The 21,860-nt window shown below is 46.1% G+C and overlaps 1 protein-coding gene across 1 annotated transcript; it reads right to left on the reverse strand.

Moving 5' to 3' along the window:
• Nucleotides 1-7,358: 7,358 nt before the first annotated feature.
• CACNG1 (calcium voltage-gated channel auxiliary subunit gamma 1) lies at nt 7,359-16,608 on the reverse strand. The gene is made up of 4 exons (XM_026046878.1): nt 16,368-16,608; nt 10,074-10,148; nt 7,864-8,001; nt 7,359-7,585 (listed from the first exon to the last, which is right to left on the reverse strand). Exons 1-4 carry the CDS (start codon nt 16,606-16,608, stop codon nt 7,359-7,361), a joined length of 681 nt encoding a protein of 226 aa, XP_025902663.1.
• Nucleotides 16,609-21,860: the final 5,252 nt, after the last annotated feature.

Genomic DNA, 21,860 nt, shown 5'->3' on the forward strand with positions numbered 1-21,860 from the left:
AGAAAAAAAAGAAAAAAAAGTTTGTCTAAATTGTATTTAAAAAGATTGTAAGTAGCATTTACATTTATTCAATAACATTAGCATACTATGCTGGGTTTCTGTACCAGAAATGGCCAGTTAATGTAAAAATGTATGTTATTTCTGCTTAAAATCATTTAATTCTTCTTTTTTTTTTTTTTAATAAAGGTGCAGCATCTTCTAAATACTTTCAGTTTTATCAGCTTTTTTTTGTGAGGGGATGCTGCATTCTCAGACTTTTATAGTTTTAGATTCTGTATGATGTGGTATTGTATTTTCCATCCACTGTAGGGTAAAGTAAAGGCATTCTTTGCAGACACCTATGCCATCGTTTGGAAACATTCAGATAAAAAGTATTGGTATACTTAAAAAAAATAAATAAAAAAAACTCTACATTTTATTTTTGGACAAGCTAGTAATATAAGCTTGTTTGAAAAGTTAATTTGATAGGTTTTTTAAATGAATCATGAAGCTGAAAATAAATTTTTAGGTATGTTGGTGCTTAGTAGATTTAATAACTATTTTAAAAAGAAGCGTGAATTTAGTAAAATAATTTTTGTTTTTTTTTTTTTCACTATGCATGTGTAAATGTTTGTAATCTGGCTTTTTCCTCCCCCCTTCTCCAGTGGTATAAAGAATTGTGCCGCTTTAATTTTTTTTTTCCGGTAAAACTTTTGGTACATTATTTGATGTTTACATTAAAATGTGACATTATACAAGGAAATTCAGATATTTTGCTAACTGTTTTGTTTGAGGAACATCATTAAAGAAGAGATTTAATGTTTGTCAAAGCTGCATCCAAATTAATCTAAATCTGTGCGGGATAATGGCTTTCAGGTTGTTAAGTAGATGAGTTCTGCCAAGTTCTCCACAAACCTGGCCCTTTACATGCTAAAGATAATATTAAAAAAAAAATGAAAAAAGAAAATCTATGGGGTATGTAAAAATTAAACAAGTGTGAGTGGAGACTCAGAAGATAAATGTTGTCCTTAAAGGACTCTGCTCTTGCACACTCTTCATACTTCTGCAGCTGGGGATTTAGAGAAGGGGGTTTTGTATAGTTTCTCCAGAAAAGTAGTCCTCCTTTTACACTTGAAGAGATAACTTTAAATCTGGGAAATATTTAATTTTTACTGGGTCTGGGCTGGGTGTATTTACAATGTTCCTCCATTTATTACATGCAAGAATTTAAAATTTTAGAGCTGTGTGGGGTGATTTTCGATCTGTACAGCTGTCCATGGGGTACCTTACTAATGTGCAGTGGCTGCTGCTGTATTCAATCAGATTTTTGCTCTGGTTACAATCAGTTTTTCTGCATTTGGCTTCATGTTGTGAGGTAAGGGTCTTTGCATAATAAGGTTGATTTAAACTCAGTACACTGCAGAGGTTTGCATATAATTTTTTTATTATAAATCTTTGCTGGTTCATGGTTCAGAAACTTATCTGAAAAACAATTTTCTTTTTTTCTTTTTTTTTTTCTTTTTTTGCTGTGAAGAAAAAAGATGCATAACTGGTTAATTTATTTCCTAATGTTTAAACCAAACGAGAGATGCTGGGGGAGCAGAAAGCCCCTGCCAGGTACCGCTTAGCACTTCAGCATCGCATCTAGAGCACCCAAAAGGAGCAAAGGCCAAAGTCTGTGAGCCGGGAGCGAGCGAGAACCCCGGGTAGCTCGAGGGGGTTTTGCTGGGGGCTGCAGAAACAGGAGGTTTCTTGGCAAGGGCCGGGCGAGCCGCGGGAAGGGTGCACGAGGCTGGCGCCAAGGGGCAGGCAGGGCTCAAACGCATTCACCTCGCCGAGTTGGCATTGTAATTTCAGGGGTTTCAAAATCACTCATTTATATGGAGCAGTCTTTTGATTCTGTTCACCATATTTGAATATTAAACTAATAAACGTCACTTGTTAATTTACTGCTATCTGTGAATTAGTTAAGGGGAAGATGGTCACACTTCTTCACTATTTATTCTCACTGTCTCGCACTGGCGTTTTGTCTACGGTGGCAATGTTATGGATAAAGTGGCTTTGTTATTTTTCCTCTTCTGAACTTGTATTTTCTGTTATATAACTTTATAAAAAAAATTCCCGTGGGTTTGGGTTATAAATTTTCATAAGTGCTCTCACCCAGGAGTTTGAGGAGAGCACAGTGGAGCTCTGCTAAATATCAACTTTGGACACGTTTGGGATGAATCACTTTCAGTTCGTGAAGTTAATATATTTTTCCAAAAGATTATTTGTTTTAAAATGCCTTGTCTGGCCCATATATGTCATGTATATAGCCCTGAGTGGAATCTTTTCTTTTTAAAACAAATTGCCTAAGTTTTACTGGCGTCAGAGCTGCCTGAAAAAACCTGAGCCATACACTCACCCGGGGCCTCATCCGACGCTTATTGCAATTAAGTTAAACCTCGTAGATGGCTCCAGTGGGCCTGGGTTCCACGTATATATTGAGCAGCTGCAGTTTTGGTGAAAATTTTAAATTATGAGCTTAGATTTTTCTTCTCGGGAGCTTATGCATGGAAGCTTGGGCCTTTTTGCCAGTTGAATATTTTGACTTAATGGTCTTTTTTTATAGTCCAAATATCATGCTTTAAATAAAATGAAAAGAATCCCATGTTTTCTATTCAGGAATAAACACTGCTGTTTTGGGGAGCTTTAAATGACCGAGTAATCCAGACTAATAACTGGAAAGTTTGTACTTAGTATCAGAAGTGAGTTCTGATTTCATTCCCTGTAATTTCACTTTTTCATGGGGAACACTTGCTTTGGGATGTTAATGTTGGAGCTGATTATTATTTTTTAAATTTCAATTAATAAGTGGAGCCCCTGCCCTTTGAGAAGCTTTGCAAGGAATTCTTCCCAGGCCAGGAACTTCCAGACGCGGCAGCGCCTGTGTCGGAATTATCGGAATCCTGTGTCGGAGCCGCTGCTCGCCTGGTTGCTCTGTCACACCCTGCTGCTGCCCTTGGTGGAGCCCACGAGGGTCTTTGATGCTCCTCTTGGCAAAACCCCATGTTTTGGGGGCACTTCCCCTTCCCACACTGTCTCAGGCCCCTCTTCACCCTTTGGACAGCGCCCCTCTCCCTTGGGTGTTTCCAGCACACAAACAATAAATGCCCCTTATGCACCAAAGCCGGCTGAGTCGGAATCCAAACCCTTTCATGCACGTTTCTCCTCGAAGTTGGCATTAATATACATTGTACTGCAGCACCGGGGGCTGCTTGGTGCTTTCAGCAGTTCCTCGGTCCCGCGTTGCCCAAGGTCTGTGTTTTACGCCAGGACCGACGCTCCGATTGCTGCCTGTGTAACGTCTCCGTGACGAGCGCGACTGAGAGCAGTAAGTGTCTCTGCAAATGTGCCCTTTGGAGCAAACCCCAGTGTAACAGAATCCCAACGTTTCCAAAGCGCACGGGCCCTGTGCTGTATGCGCTGCCGGTATCATTCTTCAACTCATTTTATTTGTATCCTTAGCTTTATATTCTCTGTTTTTTCCTAGAAAACGGCCGCCAGTTAGCTTGTCAGGCCCGATGGTGATGATCTATGGTGCCTCTAAAAATTTGCACATCGTTTTCCTTGACATGAAATACGGGCTATTTCTCTTGGTGGAGGATATCTGCTCTGGTATTTTTTGTTGTTGTTGGCTGTGCCAGGGAGTGATGATTGAATCTCTCCAAGTTCTTTTATTCTGGAAAAGTAAATGCAGTTGAAAAATCAGCTGGATTTGGTGTTTGTAACAGCTTCAGCTGAGAAACGTTGAGAAGTTCTTCTGCTTCGTTAGGGTTTAATATATTCTTCTGATAAACTACCGAGAGCGCTCGGAGATCTGAGTTACCCTGCGCTAGTTAAAGATGTCAGTCTGTTTTTAAGGGATTTTCTCCCTATTAAAGGGCAAGCGCCTTCACAAGGGACCTGCTGCAAAACCACCCCCGTCTTCTCAGGGCCGCTGGTGACAGTGGCACAAAGCAGCACCCTGGGCTCCAACCTGCCCTGCGCTGCCCTGCCCAAAGGGGAAAGGAAAAGGGGGCAGGAGCCCTGCTCTGAACCAGCGCCTCGTGCTCAAATTCATTAACAAGAAAGTAGGCCAGAAATCAGCGTTTGTGCCTCTCTCAGCACTTCTTTGCAGAGCGTGGAAGAAGGGCTCGCTTTGTAGCTCGGCGCGGTGCCGCTGCGAGCTGCCATTGATATTCAGCAGCTGCGCTGCAGCCGGGCGGCGCTTCCACGCGCCGCGACCCACGGAGAGTGTGAATGACTTGGGAGGATTCGCGTGGATGCTTCCCGGGGTGGGGACAGCAGCTCCTGGTTCAGTGCAGCCTCATATGGTCATGGTTTATATGGTCTCATGGTTTTTATATATATATATATATTTGCAAGTGGTACCAGCCCACCACCAAGGGCTGAAATTTAGTTCACACGTGGTTTCAAATGAGGTTTCTTTTATAAACAGTTTCTACCCCAACTCAAGTCCCTGGCACATTAATCACTGGCTGCAGCACCAGGCCCGAGGTTCCCGTGTCGACTCCAAGGCCCTGGAGGCTGCCGGCTCTCCATGGGACCGAGCCTTTGCAGGGGGCTGCTCTCAAGAGCTGCGGAGCTTTGTGTGGAAGAGAGGAATGGGTGAAAAAAGGAAGGAAGGAGTCTCTAAGAATGCTGGTAAGGGGCCTCCCTGCTTATGGGAGTCAGGTCGGGATTCAGTCTTCCACAACAGGAAGGTCTAACATCTCCTACGACTTGGTGCTAGGGTTTCAGCATGGTGGGTGGCGGGTGCCCTGGTCATCAGTGACTGTCCCATGCCATTTGAGTGGAAATCTCAGCCTGCTGCACCTTGTATTCTTCTTGCACTCATATAAAAGCCAATTCCTTTTATTAACTGCCTTGAAACGCATGAGGAGCTCCCTGGCAGGCGCTGCGGGTACGTCGGAGCGCGGCGGCGGCCGCAGGAGGTGGCTCTGCCACCCGGAATACCAATGACCGCCATAGGGGCCCATTCACTGCCAAGGCCTTGCCGGGCCCAAGGCCTTGCCAGGTCCAAGGCCTCCCTGGGCCCAAGGCCTCGCTGTGCTGAGCAGGGGTTTCTCCCTCGCACGTGAGCAAAGTGAGCACCGGGAAGCCACAAATTCCCTGGCTCCAGCCCAAGCCCGTTACTTGGGGGATGGTTTTGGCCGCTGGAGACGTGTGCTGGCAAAGCGAGGCCTTCCCTGCCCGTTTAGCTAAAACACGTTCTTGCTAGTGAATACGGGGCATAATTGGCCTCGTCACTAACGGGAATAAACAGCTTCTTTGCTGGGCAGGGGCTGGCCTGTCAGGATAAGAAACAGCCTAGAGGTGACTGTTTTTCCTGCTGAAGAAGCCTTGCGAGAAGCAGCTGGGGCACGGAAAAGTGTGTGCACAAATGGCCTTCCTGGGGACATCCCAGCAGCGCTGGAGGCCAGAGCCTCCATAGCGGTGTCCGTTCCCGGCGGGAACTCTGCCTCCCCGGGAGGCCGGAGCTGCAGCACCCCCAGGCCTCGGTGGTGAGGCCGCTTTCCTGGGGAAGGCTGCGCTGGGCACGCACTCGGGAAACCAACCTCTGTTTTCCTCGCACAATGAAAATGCAAATTGGCATCGTCAGCTCTGTATCCAAAAATAAGATTTCAAACCCATTTAACGTTTCACAATGGGCCGGTGGCAACGCCAAGACTTCCCGTTATCTCTCATTATGAGGGAGGTATGCAGAACTCCCTAGTTTATGCTTAGATCTCAGCCCCAGTGAAGGCCAAAGTTTATAACGCACGCATGATTTCCAGTGCATTTCGACTTCAAAGAGCTAGAAAAATCTCAGTGCTTTTGCATTGCATAAAAGCCCTGTGTTCTCACTGCCATTTTACTGATGGGAAAATTGAGACGTGCGACTGAGGAGGCGCTTGTCTCGCAGGGAGGCTCCGCTGGCTGCTGCCCCAAGCGCTCGCTCTGGCCTCAGCAGGGCTGTAGACAAGCCTCAGTTCTGCACACTGTGATCACTAGCAAGAAATGCTCCTTAATTGCTTTGAGTGTTTGAACAGCAAAATGTCACAATTCCACATTTCTTCCAAATGATGTGGATTTTTTTCTGCTCTGAATTCTTTTGGCTTTAAAAATGCAAATAGTTGGTGTTAGTCAATGAAGGAAAGAGCACTTCTGTTTCCTTTTCTCCCCTTTTTTAAATTACTCAGACATAAAAGGAAGGCGTTCTCCTCCTTGGAAAGAAATTGCAAAATTGCTGGAGGAGTTCTACAAATGCAACTACAAACAAACAAACAAGACAAGCTGGAATGAAAGACCTTTCCATCCAACACCCTCCTTCCACGGCAGCTTGTGTGACTTTCTCTTTGGTGACGGGAACCACTGAGAAAACAATTGCTAATACTGTAAGCAAAATGAGTGCCTGGCTATTGCCTGAGCTGCCTTGTCTTTATTTCTCTCCACTCTGTGTGTTTTCTTCAGTTAAAATGAGGAGTGTGGAGGGGACCCTACTGCTGCCACATGGGCTCCTGGGCTGGGAGTTCATTCACAAGGACCAAGTGAGAGCTGCGTGTCGTGAACGCCCCCCGGAATTGCACCGTAATCCGGATCCGGCGGAATGTGATGGGCGATATGATTCATCCATCAAAATCATCTTGCGGAAAATCAGACTTCTGGAGGATTATGCTTTTTATTAAAAGAAAATATAATTAGTGTTCAGTACTTCTTGGCTTTGCCATCAAAGTTTAAGCATTAAGAATGGAAATTAAACTTTTTTTTTTCCCCCTTAATTCAAAAGGGTAGAACTGCAAGGTATAAATTTTGGCTGTTTTTTTATCCCAAAACCAGGCAAAGTCTGCTTTTGTTTCAACACTGTGAACAGGTAGATCAGTGCAAGGATCTCCAGCTTATCCCAGGCTCGCACAGGAGTGTGGTACAAATGGGAAACAGACTCACCAAGGAGCTAGAGCTTCTCACTGGCTCTGACCGAGCCAGGAATAAACCCAATATCCCGCTCCCGCTGCTCTGTAGCCTCACCACACTCTGTGCTTTCTCGCTAAGGCTGCTGTCCTCCCCGTGCACGTGCTCCCGTCGGCACAACCGCAGATCCCCTCCCTCCGCTTCCAGCAGGGTGAGAGTACCAAGTGCAGCAGAGCAGAGTGACATTTGCTCGTGCCCCATGCTGCTGTTGTCAAAGCTCCTCTCTTAGAAAGAAATGAAAGAAAGTAATAATTGTAATTGGATTGGTTCAGTAATGACTTAGTTAATGGAGTGGCAGGGCACATGGTACAATGGTATCCAGACATTTTAAAAAATATGTTTTTTCCAAACGCTGTTTTTTTAAGCAAGGGTGGGTGATGGGGACATTAGTGCTCTGGTTCTGCATCCATACAGGTCTCCCAGGGGTTCTGGGGGAAGCGAGGCAAGGCGATGAGGAGGAGAATAATTCCACAGATGAAGAGCAGGATGAAGGAGGCACAGGCACAGGCGAAAGACCACGAGTAACTGTACTCAATCCAGACTGTCTCCTCACTGTCAATCATCCTTTTCACAGATTGTCTCATGACTTCAACAGAGATGATGATACAGAGACCTGAAGGAAGATGAGAGCACTGGGTTGAACAACCAGCTGTCAATTCTGCATCCTTAATTAACCACTTTATCAGTCTCTTTGCATAGCAAAATTGCAGTGAGCTTCACAGGTGAGTCATTGGCATTAATATTTGAAGAACCAACAATAACAGCTGCTCTCTCTCTACAATCACTCAGGCCATGTAAGTTGACTGGTACCTTCTAGGAAAACTGCAGGCTTGGAGCTCTGCATTTTCCTATGAACTGAGGGCAAGTATTTCAGCACCAAGCTTCTCCTACCTGCAAAGGTGTAGAACATGGAAGCTGGTTTCAGCAGATAGTCACTCTTTTTCCTGAAGGAGAAGAGGATGCAGATTGTGCCGATGATGGCAAAGCCAACGCTAAAGATGGCAATGGCTGCAGCTGAAATGCTGTATTCTGCCAAAACAAAGACCCCAAAAGAGTAAATGGCTGCACATTTTGAACATCAGCTGTTGCACAAGGTCAGACAGAACTAGGTATCTTCTCATTGCTGTAGAGTTATTTAATTCTAAGGCATTATTTCTCTTAGGTAAAAGCAGTTGCAAATATTGGCCACGTGTCTTTTGAATGTAAAGGGTGTGAAAGCAGAGGGAGGGATTTTGTTGTGGGCCCTGCTGAAGGAGCAAGTGGTGCCCACGCTGGCTGGCTGGAGCCCGGGCTGCCTTGGTGGTGTTGCTGGCATTGCTGCGCTCTGTGTTCTTGCCTCTTCTGTCAGCCCACACTCTTCTCTTGGAGTAAATAGGCTGCTCTGGGCTATTTCTGATCTAGATCTGTGTTATAGGAGCTCTTTGAGGCCCCAGCGTGGTGCCAGTGTTGTACCAATCCAGAAAGACAGTTGGAAGCTCCGTTGGGTTCCAAATCAGAGCCACCAAACCCAGACCAAGTAGGAGGCCAGGGGTGAAGTGTTTCTGTAACCTTTCTGTTTTTCTAAAACAATAATTTCCAGTTGTCTGAAAACTCCGCTCCCCAAGGACAGAGGATTAAACCTTCCCTAAAATGCCCTCTCTTTGGATAAGCCTGCCAGGATACGCACTAAGCAATTCACCCAGCGATGTTCACTGAATGGTGGGGAAAGATTGCAAATTGAATAATTCAGACCTTCGTTTACATATTGCATTTGTTTTCAGATTAGTTTAATATTTAACACATGTAGCCATGCGTGAACATCACAGTGCCTGATGATATTTGCCTTTCAAACCATTAAAAAAATATATCTTCTAGGCAAAATCAGGAAGGATCTTTTTGCCGGATACTAATTAGCTCCCATCAACATGGAGCTATTTCTGTGAAAGCATATTACTCTTTCTCCTCTTTGCTTTCCTACCACTATCTTATTATAAATTGCTTAATATTTTTCTCTTTGGTTTTCTTTACTGTGTCTCAGAACTGCCTGAAAGAGTTAGTTTTGATATAAAAACCTTTTGCTGCGGCCTTGGCTTTTTCTTTTGCTTCAGAGAAAAGAAGCTGTTTTCAAATTTCTTCTGACATGGCCAAGAAATCACTGGATACAATTTTAATATCAGATGGATAGATCTAACAGTACATAAATAAACAAAAGCAGGTAGCTTGGATATATGCTCTTTTGCCTATTTAAAATTCACAACCTTTCCTGCCTTGGGAAATTGCTTCTTTAGAAGTCTTGTGCTGCCAGGTTTTCCATCGTTTTTATTTCCAGTGGAAGCAGAGCAGATTGTTTAATATGTGTAATGTAATTGTCAATTCATTTACTCCACTAAAATATGTTGTGTGGCAAACTATAAAGGAATTTGTCCTCAAGGAGAGGGCAAGAAAGAGAGAAAAGCCCATTATATTAGTGCTAAAAAATACTTGGATTTAGCAGGGGCTGATTAGAAATAAGTAATTTGTCTGTAAAAGACTATTTTCAAGATCCATGCTGGGTAAACACTATCTGTGTCTTTACAGAATAACCCTTCCTTCCTGCCACTGATTGCTCTGGTTTTTATGTGAATTTCTTGAAAAATCAATATCAAGCATAACATTCCTAATGGTCTTCCCAGAGTCTCTGTACTTCGTTTCAGGGTCAAGACTCTGCTCGGGGATATGATTTATTTATTTAGATGTTATCAGCGTCCTCTTCCTTCGATGGCAAAAGTTTAGAGTGTAGCAGATAATGCCGATGTTGTGAATGTCATTTTTTCATGATGAAAAGACTTTTTCGGTTTTGATGTGTGCTGGTATTGTTCCATATTTGTGAGACAACTTTGAATGAGGTCACATTTAAGACTGGAGGAAACTCATATATATTATTCTTCCCAGGAAGAATATTTGACCTCTTCTTTGACCTCGTTCAAAGCCCAGCTGACATTTATAACTAGTTGAAATTCCTTCACTGATTTCAGTGGACCTGGGATCGACCCTCATTTTGGGGACTGGAGACCCCTTTGCATGAGGTATTCTGTGCACCCAGCTCATGCAGTGTTAAGAAATGTTTCAGGCTCCATCCTTACCTTTCTGGGTGGTTACTTCAAATATCTCGGAGCTCTCTCCTGGAGTGAAGTGCTTAAAGTAGGAGCAGTTGCTTTCTGCAGAACAAAGCAACATTTGTGAGTAATTTTGCTTTTTTTATTGAAATGTCAGGCTTGAAACACTCTTAATGTACAGGCTGAGGGCATCTTGGTCCATTGCAGATGTCCAGCAAACTCTCCTTTCCAGAATGAAGGTGGCAATGAGGTATCTACAGTCAGCATTTAGGCCCCAGTCTATCCAAGCATCTCATGGGGTGCATTGCCAGGCTGGAAGGATCCAAGAGCTCCTCTTGGAGAGCCTTTCCCACAACACGGGAAACAAACTGGGGCAAAAATAAGGGGTTGTATCACATTAGTCACGCTGTTCTAGCCTGCTAGGGGCATGGAGGGGTTGAGAAATCGTGGGAAATCACTGAGAAACGTGAGCAGGACCTGCGGGTTTGGGGGCAGAGGAGCGGCGCTTGCAGGGCCGGCTATCGGTGGCGCTGGCAAGGTTGGAGCCACCTCTGCTACCTTCTGGAGGCTGCTCCCTCCGAGAGCTTTGCACGCGGATTGCGCTTCTATTTCAGGCATGAATTACAGATAATTTTTCTCATTCTGCCTTGGCTGCTCCTCCGCGGCTGTATTTCCCAGTAATGAGACGCCGCGTGCCCACAGCTGAGTTAGCAGCTCAGCTTGCTGCCTCTCGCAGCTGCCTCTGCCAACCGCTCTGCGTGAGCATCGCCCCATATGGGCCCGCATGGGCCGTGCGGGGCTTGGCTTTGCCAAACGCAGGCTCCAAAAAGGGAGCGTCGAGTGTCCCTGGCCTTCTCCAGCTGCTGTCCCTCACTGCGGGACACTGCGAGGGAAGAAGTATCCTGGGAAAGCTGGCTGCTTGGGGACACGGCGCTGCAGGTCACCGCGTGGAGCACCACAAAGCCCCTGACATTTCCCTCTCAGAGGGAGCATCCAGTCTTTTTCTTCTGGCTGTCAGATGCCTGGCACCAGCTATCAAAAGCTGCAAGGAAAGACTGTGAAAGGAAGGAAAGGCTAATTAAAGCCACCCAAGTCAAGGGCAAATAGGATACCATGCAACCTGACTTCAGCAGTTAGCTGCCATCAGGCCAGGCTATTAAATTAATTTGATAAGATAGTAGAGCCAGATAATGGGAGCCTAATGGAGTTCCTCTATCTGGATGCCAGATAGCAGGGTATTTGTAGAGGGCTTGTACATTGAATAAGGATCATGATTGTGGGCAGGGGGGTAATGAGCGGGGGGAAGCCTCTAGCTGAGTCCCTCAAAGGCACCGCTTGGCCATGGTGGAGTTTTTACTCTGGGGAGTAAAATTAAGCAAGCGAGGGCATGGGTTTAGTGTCAAAAATACATTGGAATTGAAGGTGGAAATAAAGAGCAGGCAGGAGAAATGCTAAAAGTTACCCCTTTAGTTAGGGGTACAAGAACAAGCAGTTGTAAGCTGATCAGGACAGTCTTGAGGCTGGAAATCAGAGGAAAGATGTTTCTCCAGGTCTGCAGAAGCACCAGCAGCACTGCGAGGTGCATCCCTGCATGTCCCCAACGAGATACCGCTTCCAGCTGAGGCGTCGGAGCGCGGTGAGGAAGGGTCTGTGGAGAAGCTATTGATTTTAAGCTTTGGTAGCAGTAGCATTTGCATGCAGCATGTTCCCACTATATATAACCTACTTAATGGAAGGCTGGAAGAGGGTGAGGAGCTGCGGGAACAATTGCTTGGAATTTGGCTGGAATTGTGCTGTCCCAGAGGTGGCACGAGCAGCGCCCTGATTGAGCTATTCTGCTGTGCAGGCGCTTGAGAGGGCACGTTCAGCACCCCTGTCTGCAGCCTGCGCTTCAGCCTGCGGGCACGGGGAAGGTGACCCGCTTGTTGCCATCAGCATCTCCTGATAATGGAGTTAGGGAACTTTTGGGAATCCTTGGGAATACATCTGGGGGACTGAGTATGCTCCATGTCGCAACCTGCCCAGTATCCAGGCTGGGATGTGCTGCTCCAGTGCAAGAACCTTGCTGTGATGCCCCAATGGGGACACGAGCAGGTATCCCCTACAGGGGCTGTGCAGGGTCCCCTGCATGGCCATTAATGGAACCTCTGAGGAAACGATTCCTCCTATGAAAACATTGTCTATTTAAGGAGAGAAATTCTAGTGGCAACCTGTTGGGTTCTTTTGTTTCTCCTGATACATAAATGGTAGATTTTAGAGTTACTTATTCAAGAAGATTTATCTTCTCTCTCCAGAGAGATAGATGATTCTAAAGCAGCATTTTGGGACCCATTAGAGGCAGATTCCTCTGAGACGTTTTTATCTGTTTTTATAAGCTGACTCATGTTGCATTCCCAGGCTCTCTTTTGTCTGCAAGTAGGTGAATGGTGGTTCTGTTCTGGCATCTCCTGACCAGCTCTTTATTATCTCTGCAAATGATTGGGGGAAACATGTTTGAACTCAAACACCTACAAATAAAACTGCAAATGATGAGCCCAAGAGGGCAACACATCCCTGAGTAAGCAGGGCTTCAGCAGCCACAGAACTTTGCCAATAATCTGGTGATAGAGGCTGGTTCGGGGGACCATTGGCTCCTGCGAGATGGGATGAAGCTGAGAGACTTCATCTTGAATTCATTGCTTTGGCTTCTAATTAGTTCTGCAGAGAGAAAAGCATAAGCTGAAAGGACTCCCCAAGGGTGCTGACTGTACAAGGCTGGTGGTCAAACCTGTACTCATAAGCCCCTTGCAGAGACTGACTCATCTGCAGGAGAGGCTGGTTCGGAGTGGTGGCTTAAAGCATAGCTCTTGAAAGATGCGAAAAATGGGGTGATCACATAAGGGAGTTCACTTTTGCAAGGTATTCATGGTGGTAAATGCAGTTACTGCAGGTGAATAAAGCCAGGTTGTTGTTTTGGGTGAAATGATATCTTCTTCTCAGCTTAAAGACACTTTGGTGTTCCCCTAAAATGGGAATATTTGTATCTTAGAACTGAGGGACTTCAAGTCCTTGTGGGGGGCATCATGAATTTAGACAAGAGCCAGTTTGTGTCGCACCACACTTACGAAGTGTCTGTGTTTTAAAATGGACTTTATAGTGGCTGAAAACTTTATGACAGTCTTGGTTTCTCTCCACCCCTAAATGAATAATCTCTGTCGTGATGTCACCTCGTGTGTTAGTGGGCCCAGTCCAGAGGCTCTGAAGTCCTGAAGGCGAGTTTGAACTCAAAGGCCAAGTGTGATTCATCAGACCCTCTCCTGGTCGCCTTCACTTGGAGCACTCCTAACCCATTCCCTTCAAGTCCATGATACATAGATGACTCCTATGAGCAGGGAAATGGGCTAATTCATCTTTCTTCTATTCCCACAGATCCAGTCCCACAGGGAGCCTGAGGGCAGCTACAGCAGCCACAAGATGAAGCAACAACACATGTGCCAGGAGGTAAGGCTGAGTCTCTGGGTGCTATGATGTGGAGTCCTCCAGGAGGAAGGTTAGAGAAGCAGAGATTTGGGGCATGGAAATTTCAAGGGGTGTCAGCCATCATTTACCAACATAGGGTAGAGGTTGGAGTGAGGCTCACTCTTGGTCCTGAGAAGGTTGCTAGCTTTCGTGTGGCATGTTGGATGGTGAGAAAGAGTTGGATGAGGAATGCTCTTAAATTGACTTGTCACCTGTGTTAATCTTGAGGGACAGGACTTGCTACCACATTTAGAGGAGGATTTTTGAAGATTCAAGTAGCAGAGGGGTCTAGACTTTGATTTTCCACTTGGCCAGGGAAAGCCAGAGAAAGAGCTTTGAAACACACAGAGATGGTAGGTCTGAATAATTGAACTTCACAGTAGTCTGGCAGGGTGAGTCTCTTGTATGCATGGGAATGAGACACCCTGCTGATTACACCATTTGCTCTCATTCTTTCCCAATCGGACTTGAGTGGCCTAAATTCAGATCCACCTATTTAACAGGAACAATTTTAGCTGCTTGTGGCGGACACCGGCAACACCTGTGCTACCCAACTTGCAGGCGCACCAGAGCACACTTTGCACGAGGACACCTACATTGGAGTTAAAGATTGGCAGAGATGAAGGACTCTGTTCCACCCCCTAGTAAATGACTCCAATAATCCATTGATCACAGTTAAAAATGTCCCTGTATTAATCTGTACTTGCCCAGTTTTAATGTCACCTCCCTGATATTTTTATTCCTCACAGCAGCATGCCAAACCCTTTTCCAATTTGTCAACAGCCAAGAGTGTTGTTAAATTTTAAACCTCTTTGCCTAAATCACAGGCCTGCTTTGTAGAGTATTAGCCAAGTCATCTTCCACATTTTGCACAGTGCTAAGCTCAAAAACTAATAAATAATATTAACAGTGCCATCTATTTCCTCTAAGGAGTGACTAGTAAATGGTTATTAATGCAGTGATAAATTCTTATGTTTCTTTTCCAGTGATAGCAGTAATGTCTGATTATGTCTCATCATTTTCAGGAAAACTGATGCCCACCTCTTCTCTTTTACTCCATATCTGTGCCTTCACATTTTCTTGACTAATGCAGGTTTCACAACTACAACGTTTCCTGACTGATGTTTTCTGGAAAGTGGGAAATCTGTCTAATGAGAGACCTGTGAAGCCCGCGATCCTGGCTGCCTGGGAGCTTGTTCACCTCACCATGCTGTGTCCCCTGTGCAAGCGAAGTGGGAAGGTTTAATTCTTAAATGGAGGTGAGAGTATAAATCATAAGGTAAAGGTCGTTTGATACCTCACAAGGTTTTGACACACAACGTTTTCCAAATTTAAAAATATCTCCAAATATCACAAAAACATACCAATCTATGATGTTGGCCCTGGTGTGGCTGAGCTGACAGTGGCTTGGTTCAGTATCTCCACAATTACGTGTTCATTTACTGTGCCTGCTAGTCAGGTGGCACAGGGACGTGATTCAGTGTCTGCACAAGCACATGCTGATGTCTGTCAAAGATAGTAGCCACTGTCGTGCTGCCCTGCCTGCAAATCTGCTTTCTGGAGACAGCTGGATATTTATGAGTTTTATATTTATCCTGCAGTTGGTGCAATTTGGGTGTTTATCAACCAATTTCTATTATTTTCCTTTTGTGTGAGTTTTCCTCCATGTGCAAAGAAAGGCTTAGAGTGAGGAATCTCTAAGTGCCTACATGAGAGACATTACGTTAGCAGATCACGCACTCCCAAATTTGACCAGAGGCAGATCTGAACACTGTGAACTAGCTCCTTGCCTCAGAATAAATAAAGATAAAGGATTGCAGTGCTACAGAGCATATGCAGGAAGCTTAGGCAGTAAGGTTTGCACAAGAACTTTTCAAATACGTGTTAACATATATATTTCATTTCAAACAGCGATCCCAACATGAAGGCAATCCTGTTATTTCTGTTCTGGAAAGAAGCCAGTTCCCTATTAGCCTTCTCAAAAAGCCACATAGTTCAGTCACGGATAGAGTATATTAGTACTCGCTGCATGAATGTTGCTGACTTTGCAATCAGCAAATATATAATGAGCTCCTTTTGCCACGGGAATGTAACGGTCTTCCTGGAAACCAGCTCTGATCACTCCTCTGCCACCCTTCCTATTGATTTTGGTGCAATAACTTGCCGTGAAGAAATGTATCCGATTAGGTGGCCCAGGGCTCTCCTTCACTGCGAGGTAAGGAGATGCAGGAAACCAGCGACAAATCACTTCTAACTCCGTTTACAGCATTTCTGGGGTAAGCTGGTAAATCACAGCCCTGCTCTCAGCTCCAAGCAATGACCGCTGGTGAAATAGCCTTGGATAACTTAATCACTGCCACAAGAAAGCTGTTCCCTCACAGCTATCTGGGGCAGGGAGTCCTGCTGGAGATGCAGCCACACGGGGTGGCCCGGTCCTGCAAATCCTCCCTTTGCTGATCGAAGCTGCTGTGGGTTTGCCTGGCTGCCCTGGGACCCTGGGCAAGGTCAGCAAGATACCCTCCATGCAGCCTGTGATTTCCACTATGTCCGGTCCTTTTCCCTGCATTCCCGCCCCTCTCTTGGCTGCGCAGGGGCTAGTGATTTAAATATGGTTAAAAATACATCTGCAGGCACACGTGCACAACCAGAGAACTGAAGGTGGGGGAAGGCAGACGCAGAGCAGAGTGCAGCGCCATGCCAGGTTGAGGGACAGGGGGAAAGACGTGTTTTTTTCTGCCCCGATACCTCCTCGACGCTGCCTGATGGAAATGTCCCATATCCCATGGGTTTGCATGCATGGATGGGGCAAGTGCTGTCACCTACCTCCCGGAAGGCTGATGGGCCCGCAGCCCTTCTCCTTGGCGCTTTGCTCCTGCACATAAATGCGCTTGGTGCAGAGGCGCCAGAGGCCGAAGTGCGCCGCTTCGCACGTGGCATTGTACGTCTCCACCTTGGGGCTCAGCACGGCCCAGTGGTCGGTCACCACGGCGGCGAAGAGCAGGGAAACGCCGACCAAGATGATGGAGAAAGTCAGCCGGATCTTGAGGGGTTTGCTCTCATCCATGCCGCGCCGCTGGGCTCATCTCCGGCCTCCCACGGCCCGCCCGAGCGTCTTCAAATGTCAGCACGGCGGCGGGGCGGCCGCTGGGGCAGCTGCCGGGAGCCGTCAGCGCCGGGAGCGCGCGGTGCCGGCGGGAGCGCGCGCGGGACACCCGCCAGGCTCCACGTTCCCCGGCCATCGCCTTGGGAGTACGCGAGTCGGCGCTACAGCCACTGCGTCGCCTCACAGGCTGCCCGCGTAGAAACAGGCGTGAAGAGAAGGGTTTAACTTGTTGGCTAGGCTAGGGAAAAGAGCTGGGCTGGTAGTAATGCTGAGCCTGAGCTTGGTCGAGTGAGTAGAGGAGTGTATGCCTCAGGGTAAACAGATGGAGTAGGGCTGAGGGCAGGTAGAGTGAGTGGGCCTGAGGGTAGACAGGTTGAAGAGGTCTGAGGGTAAGCAGGAGGAGTAGTTGCCTGGATGCAACCCTGTGCCACATGCTCTAGGTGCCCCTGCTTGGGATTGGACTAGATGATCTCAAGAGGCACATTCCAACCTCAACCATTCAGTGGTTCTGTGATGCTGTGAAAGCAGCTGAAAAGCCAAAAAATCACCCCAAAGATGCATGTGCAGACCTTCGGCTCAAGCTGCCTTTTGCCAGAAGTTGAGAGCAGGACGTGGCTTCAGCACCCACCCAGCTGCAGGGAAATGTTGTTGAAAACAAACTAGCCCTAACTGAAGCAAAGACAAAAAAAGAGTTTTCTACTTTTTAAAGAAAATATTTATTTCTGAGTCAATCTAAATATTTTGTTCAGGCTGACGGAAAGTGTTTTGGTTAGAAGCACTGGCTTGCAGGGTGTGTAAAGTTCAGTATATGAACTGTGGGAAGTATTTATTTCAACGGTTTAAGCAAATCATTTTGCACTTTGAGAACATTGAAACAAAATCATTCAGCATTTCAACCTCTTTTTTATTTTACAGTGGGAGCTACTGACCGAAGCCGATTTGATTTCACGGCTCGTTCTGCTTTTTCCAAAGCTGCCTCAGCTGTGAAGCTTCTGGTTCATCAGTGCATTTCCCTAACTAAAGCTAACCAAAATACTCATCCTCGTTTTGTGAACTGAGAGAAGTCCCTTGTCACGGAGGGCTGGTTCCATGGGGATAGCTCCCTGTCCAGCATGGGCAACCCTGGGGTGTCCGAGAGGTGCAGACCTTGCTTGCCTTTGCCTCCTGTTGCCTCATGCTGATCATTTTGGGAGCATTTTTTTCTTTGGATTTGGTGTTTCATACAAAATACAAGGAGAGGAAGAGTGGTGGGATGTTTCTCCAGATGGCAGGAGAGGAAACCAGGCCCAGCTGCTGCCCTGTGCCGAGATGGCAGTGGAACTACCACAGCATGTGTGGCCGAGGCGGTGGGTCCCAGCCTCACTCCTTGCCTTTGGTACACCCCAAAAATAAATAATACAATAATTTCCTGACAGTGCCAGTGCTGAGGCCATGGCAGAGGAGACATTATGCTGGCAATGTGGAAATGGTGACAGTGGCAGCACATGAGCGTCGAGATGATGGCTTGGAAAATTGTCAGTGGAAATCTGCAAATATCACGTTGTCGTGTCAAGCTAATCGCAGCTCATTTTGAACGCCCCGGTTCGACGTCAAGGTAAAAGTGCAGAGGTGTCAGCTCGCATTAAGGCAGATGATTTGAAGCAATGAGGCGAGGGCAGAAGGGGAGGCTGAGCAATGGGTAAAGTCAATTAAGAAAATAATGATTCAATATAACTGCAACTGCCATGGGTCAAATATCCCGAACTAAGCCCATGACCTCATCCCCAAAGAGTTGTCCCCTACTGGAGCCTGCTTTTTGGACATCTCTCCAGAGATGCTCTTGAGTAAAGGCTAGAAACCACACCTTGAATATCAAGTATAAAAGAGGATCAAATTGAAGCAGCTGAAGAGGTCCCAAGAACAAATGTGCCATTTGGCAGCCACACACTTCAGAAAGGACTCTTGCCTCCAGGAATGAAAAATATCTAAAAAGTCTGTGAGGAAACCGGACCCACAGGCACGGAAATAGCCAGCACGCATTGGCTGCGAGCCCTCACTCAGCCCCTGGCAGAGCACAGTGGGGCTCGCCTGGAGTGAAGGCATGACAGTCCTAAACAACTACTTGCCTGCAAAGGAGATCTGGAGCTGGACTGCTAAAAGGTGCCCTAAGGAGGACCTGGCCAAGAGGCAAAGCCCATACTTCAAAGCCTTTTGTCAAAGGGAGAAGACACCAGCTAGGATCTGCCCAACCAAGCAGAGACCTCTTGGGCCAGCTGAAAGACTTTGGATCAGCCAGGCACCAAAGAGCAGAGCAGCATGCACCCTTGAAGACATGGGTCTACATCAGCTATACTTAGATGTTACTGAACAGATCATAGAATCGTTATGATTGGAAAAGACCGTCAAGATCATCGAGTTCAACCACAGATGAGGTACTTGGGGCTCTTCGGAGCTCATTCACTGATGTGCTGGTCCCTGGCTACTGCTGACTTTGGAGTGTGCACCTCCCTCTCCCAGGCATTTGGGCAGCAGTCACTGGGGATCAGGCACTGGAGTCATGCAGAAACGGTCTAGCCCTGAGTACCGGGTCTCAGTTTCTCGGAGGCATTTGGGCACATCACTTATCACTGCATTGAACAATGCTAGTTAATGAATGTGGATTAGAGACATGACCCCAAATCCCTTTGAGAATCTGGGCTTTGTCTTTTGTCCTGGTGGGAAGAAGAAACTTCCTCACCTCACAAGGGCAATGGGATAGTGTTTGCAAAGCACTTTTGGCTCTGAGGATTAAAGGCACCTCATATGTGCAAATGATGGGAAGACACTGGTGCTCTGGTGGTGTCCACTGTTCTGAGCAAGGGTAATGAGGTTGTCAACTGCCGCAGGCTGAGGAAGGACATCCTAGGGATGGCTATACGTCTACAATAGATGTATGTGGCAGAAGGAGTTTCATTTCAAACAGCTAAAGCTGTCTTTTGAGGCATAAAAATGGGATGGTGTTGCACATAGAGGCTTGCATCTCTGTTTTCTTAACCAAAGCCAAGAGTTCTCATAGAAGCAGAAAAGCCCAAAGCGAACTGACTTTAAAACTGAAAAAGAATGCATTAAAAATGCAATGCCTTCTCTTTTGAAGTAGACTCTTTTTATATTTTACTAGACATCGGTCAATTTTGAGCTGCATCTTGACTTTACTTCCCTGACACTAGAAACTCCACAACTCCTGTGGAGCTCAGCAAGTTGCGCATAGGGAAGTTCAGACATGTTTGCAAGCATGAATACAAAGCAAGCTTTTGGTTCCTGAGAAAGCAACTGCTAATGATCATGTGCTTTAGACTAATTACAGCCTAAAAGGACTGCAGGGGTGGAACTTACTATTTCCTTTTTCTTTTTTTACTGCTGGGTTTTGTGTCTCCTCCAGTGTTGGCAAAGAATCACATCATCTCTTCTCATTCAGGTACATCGGTCTGGGTAAGTTCCTCTGGGTTTTGCTTTGTTCTTCCTAATAATAACCAGGGAACAACTCAAGACAAAAGATAAAGGGAAAATTCATCCTTCCCTCCCTCTCCTCTGAGGGAGGAGAGGCAGAGAGAACCCAAGAGTGTGAGCAAGTTAAAGCTTCAGTGAACATCAGTGCATGATTTAGAGGCTTCCCTGCAGCTGAAAATTCACCTAATCTGAGGTGAGTCATTGTGCCTGTCCTAAAAACATGGCTGGGAGCCTCTGGTCCCTGGGAGAGAAAACATGGGGATATTGCTCTGTGCAAGCTCAGTGGTCCTGTTGGAAGGGCAGACATATCTGCACCACCCAGGTGCTGCTTTCTGCTCTTTGTGGCACAGCTTCAGAATGTTTGGGAACTGCTGGCGAGGATCTGGTCACGCTGCTTGGCTTGGGAATGTGCTATATGGGCTCTGAAGGGCTTGTGTTGCCCTTCTACAACAACAAAATCTACAGGGAATTTTTATCCTATCTTTCAGATTAAAGTGGCCTCCCAAAGTGGCCTGGTAGTCACTACAGTCCCGTCTGTGGCTTGGTGAGTATCTAAGAAATGCAGAAGTAAAGCTGACCTCCAGGGGAGCAGAAAACTAAAGGAAGGAAAATCCCAAACTGCCTGCAGATCTAGAAGAATGCAGTGTATAAACCTCTGCTGAACGTTTCCAGCGGGCCCCCTGCTTCAGCTGGCAAGTAACTGCATTTAAAAATCAATATCACATGAAATATAAACAGAGTATTAATGAGGACCTGTTGGGAAGCAGGGGGGGTTATAATTAGTTGCACTTTAGCAGCTGTGAGAGTGAGACATGCTTATGTTTCACTCCTGCCGAAAACACTAAATGAGGTGTCTCAAGATCAGTTATTACATTCTTTTGTCCTTAGCAGAGTCATTGGCTTGGGTCTGTTGCTCCTAAATTCTACTTTTCTGTATTTTTTCCAGAGCAGAACCAATATTTACCACAATCAGATTAATCAAATTCTGCAATTCTGTTCTTGTAGAACTACATAAAAGGCCATTATCAGGTACATACAAACTAGCCCTGATTACAGGAATTTGTGAGGGGCCAATCTCCTTGGCTTTACATATTTGCACAGGCCTCTAAAGTAATTCTTTTTATGCATTAAAATGGCAAATCAACCATTTTGGCATGGGCAGTCGTTTCTAGGCTGACAAAGAGCAGCAAGATGCTAGACTTGTATCTTCAAATGTCTGTTGTGTCCCTTGCTGGCACGAAGGGAAACTCGTACTGAGCATGTGTTGGGATGTGAAAGGGAATAGCTAATGCAGTTCCATGCAAGGAAAGCCCCCTATGGTCTGCTGAATTCAGGACACTTGTGTTATTTCCTTTATGTGAGATGTCTGTATTTTTAAACTACTTTAGTTCACATTTAGAAGGGGAGCTTGTAATGCAAAATTTGAATCTAAATCTGTTATCAGGTTGGCTCTGAGCAACAGATGCCCTAGGGCACAGCAAAGAGCACCTTCCAAAAGACCCCTAATTCTTGGGCTGAAATCTTTGCTTCACTAAGGACAAGAGAAAAGTGTGTATGTGGGTGAACGTGTGTTTAATGACTCCAGTGGATAACCATAGGGAGATGCAGCCCATTTAATGCCTTTTCTCAGCGTTGGCTCTGCAGCTCTTTGAACTCAGCACCAGGAAAACTTCTTTGGGACAGGCTCGGTCTGTCACTGATTGAACAATTTATCTGCATAAAGCCTTTCCTGGCATACTCTTTTGGTA

Source organism: Nothoprocta perdicaria, unplaced genomic scaffold, assembly GCF_003342845.1.
Source record: "Nothoprocta perdicaria isolate Ctin4 unplaced genomic scaffold, notPer1 scaffold_46, whole genome shotgun sequence".
NCBI lineage: Eukaryota > Metazoa > Chordata > Aves > Tinamiformes > Tinamidae > Nothoprocta > Nothoprocta perdicaria.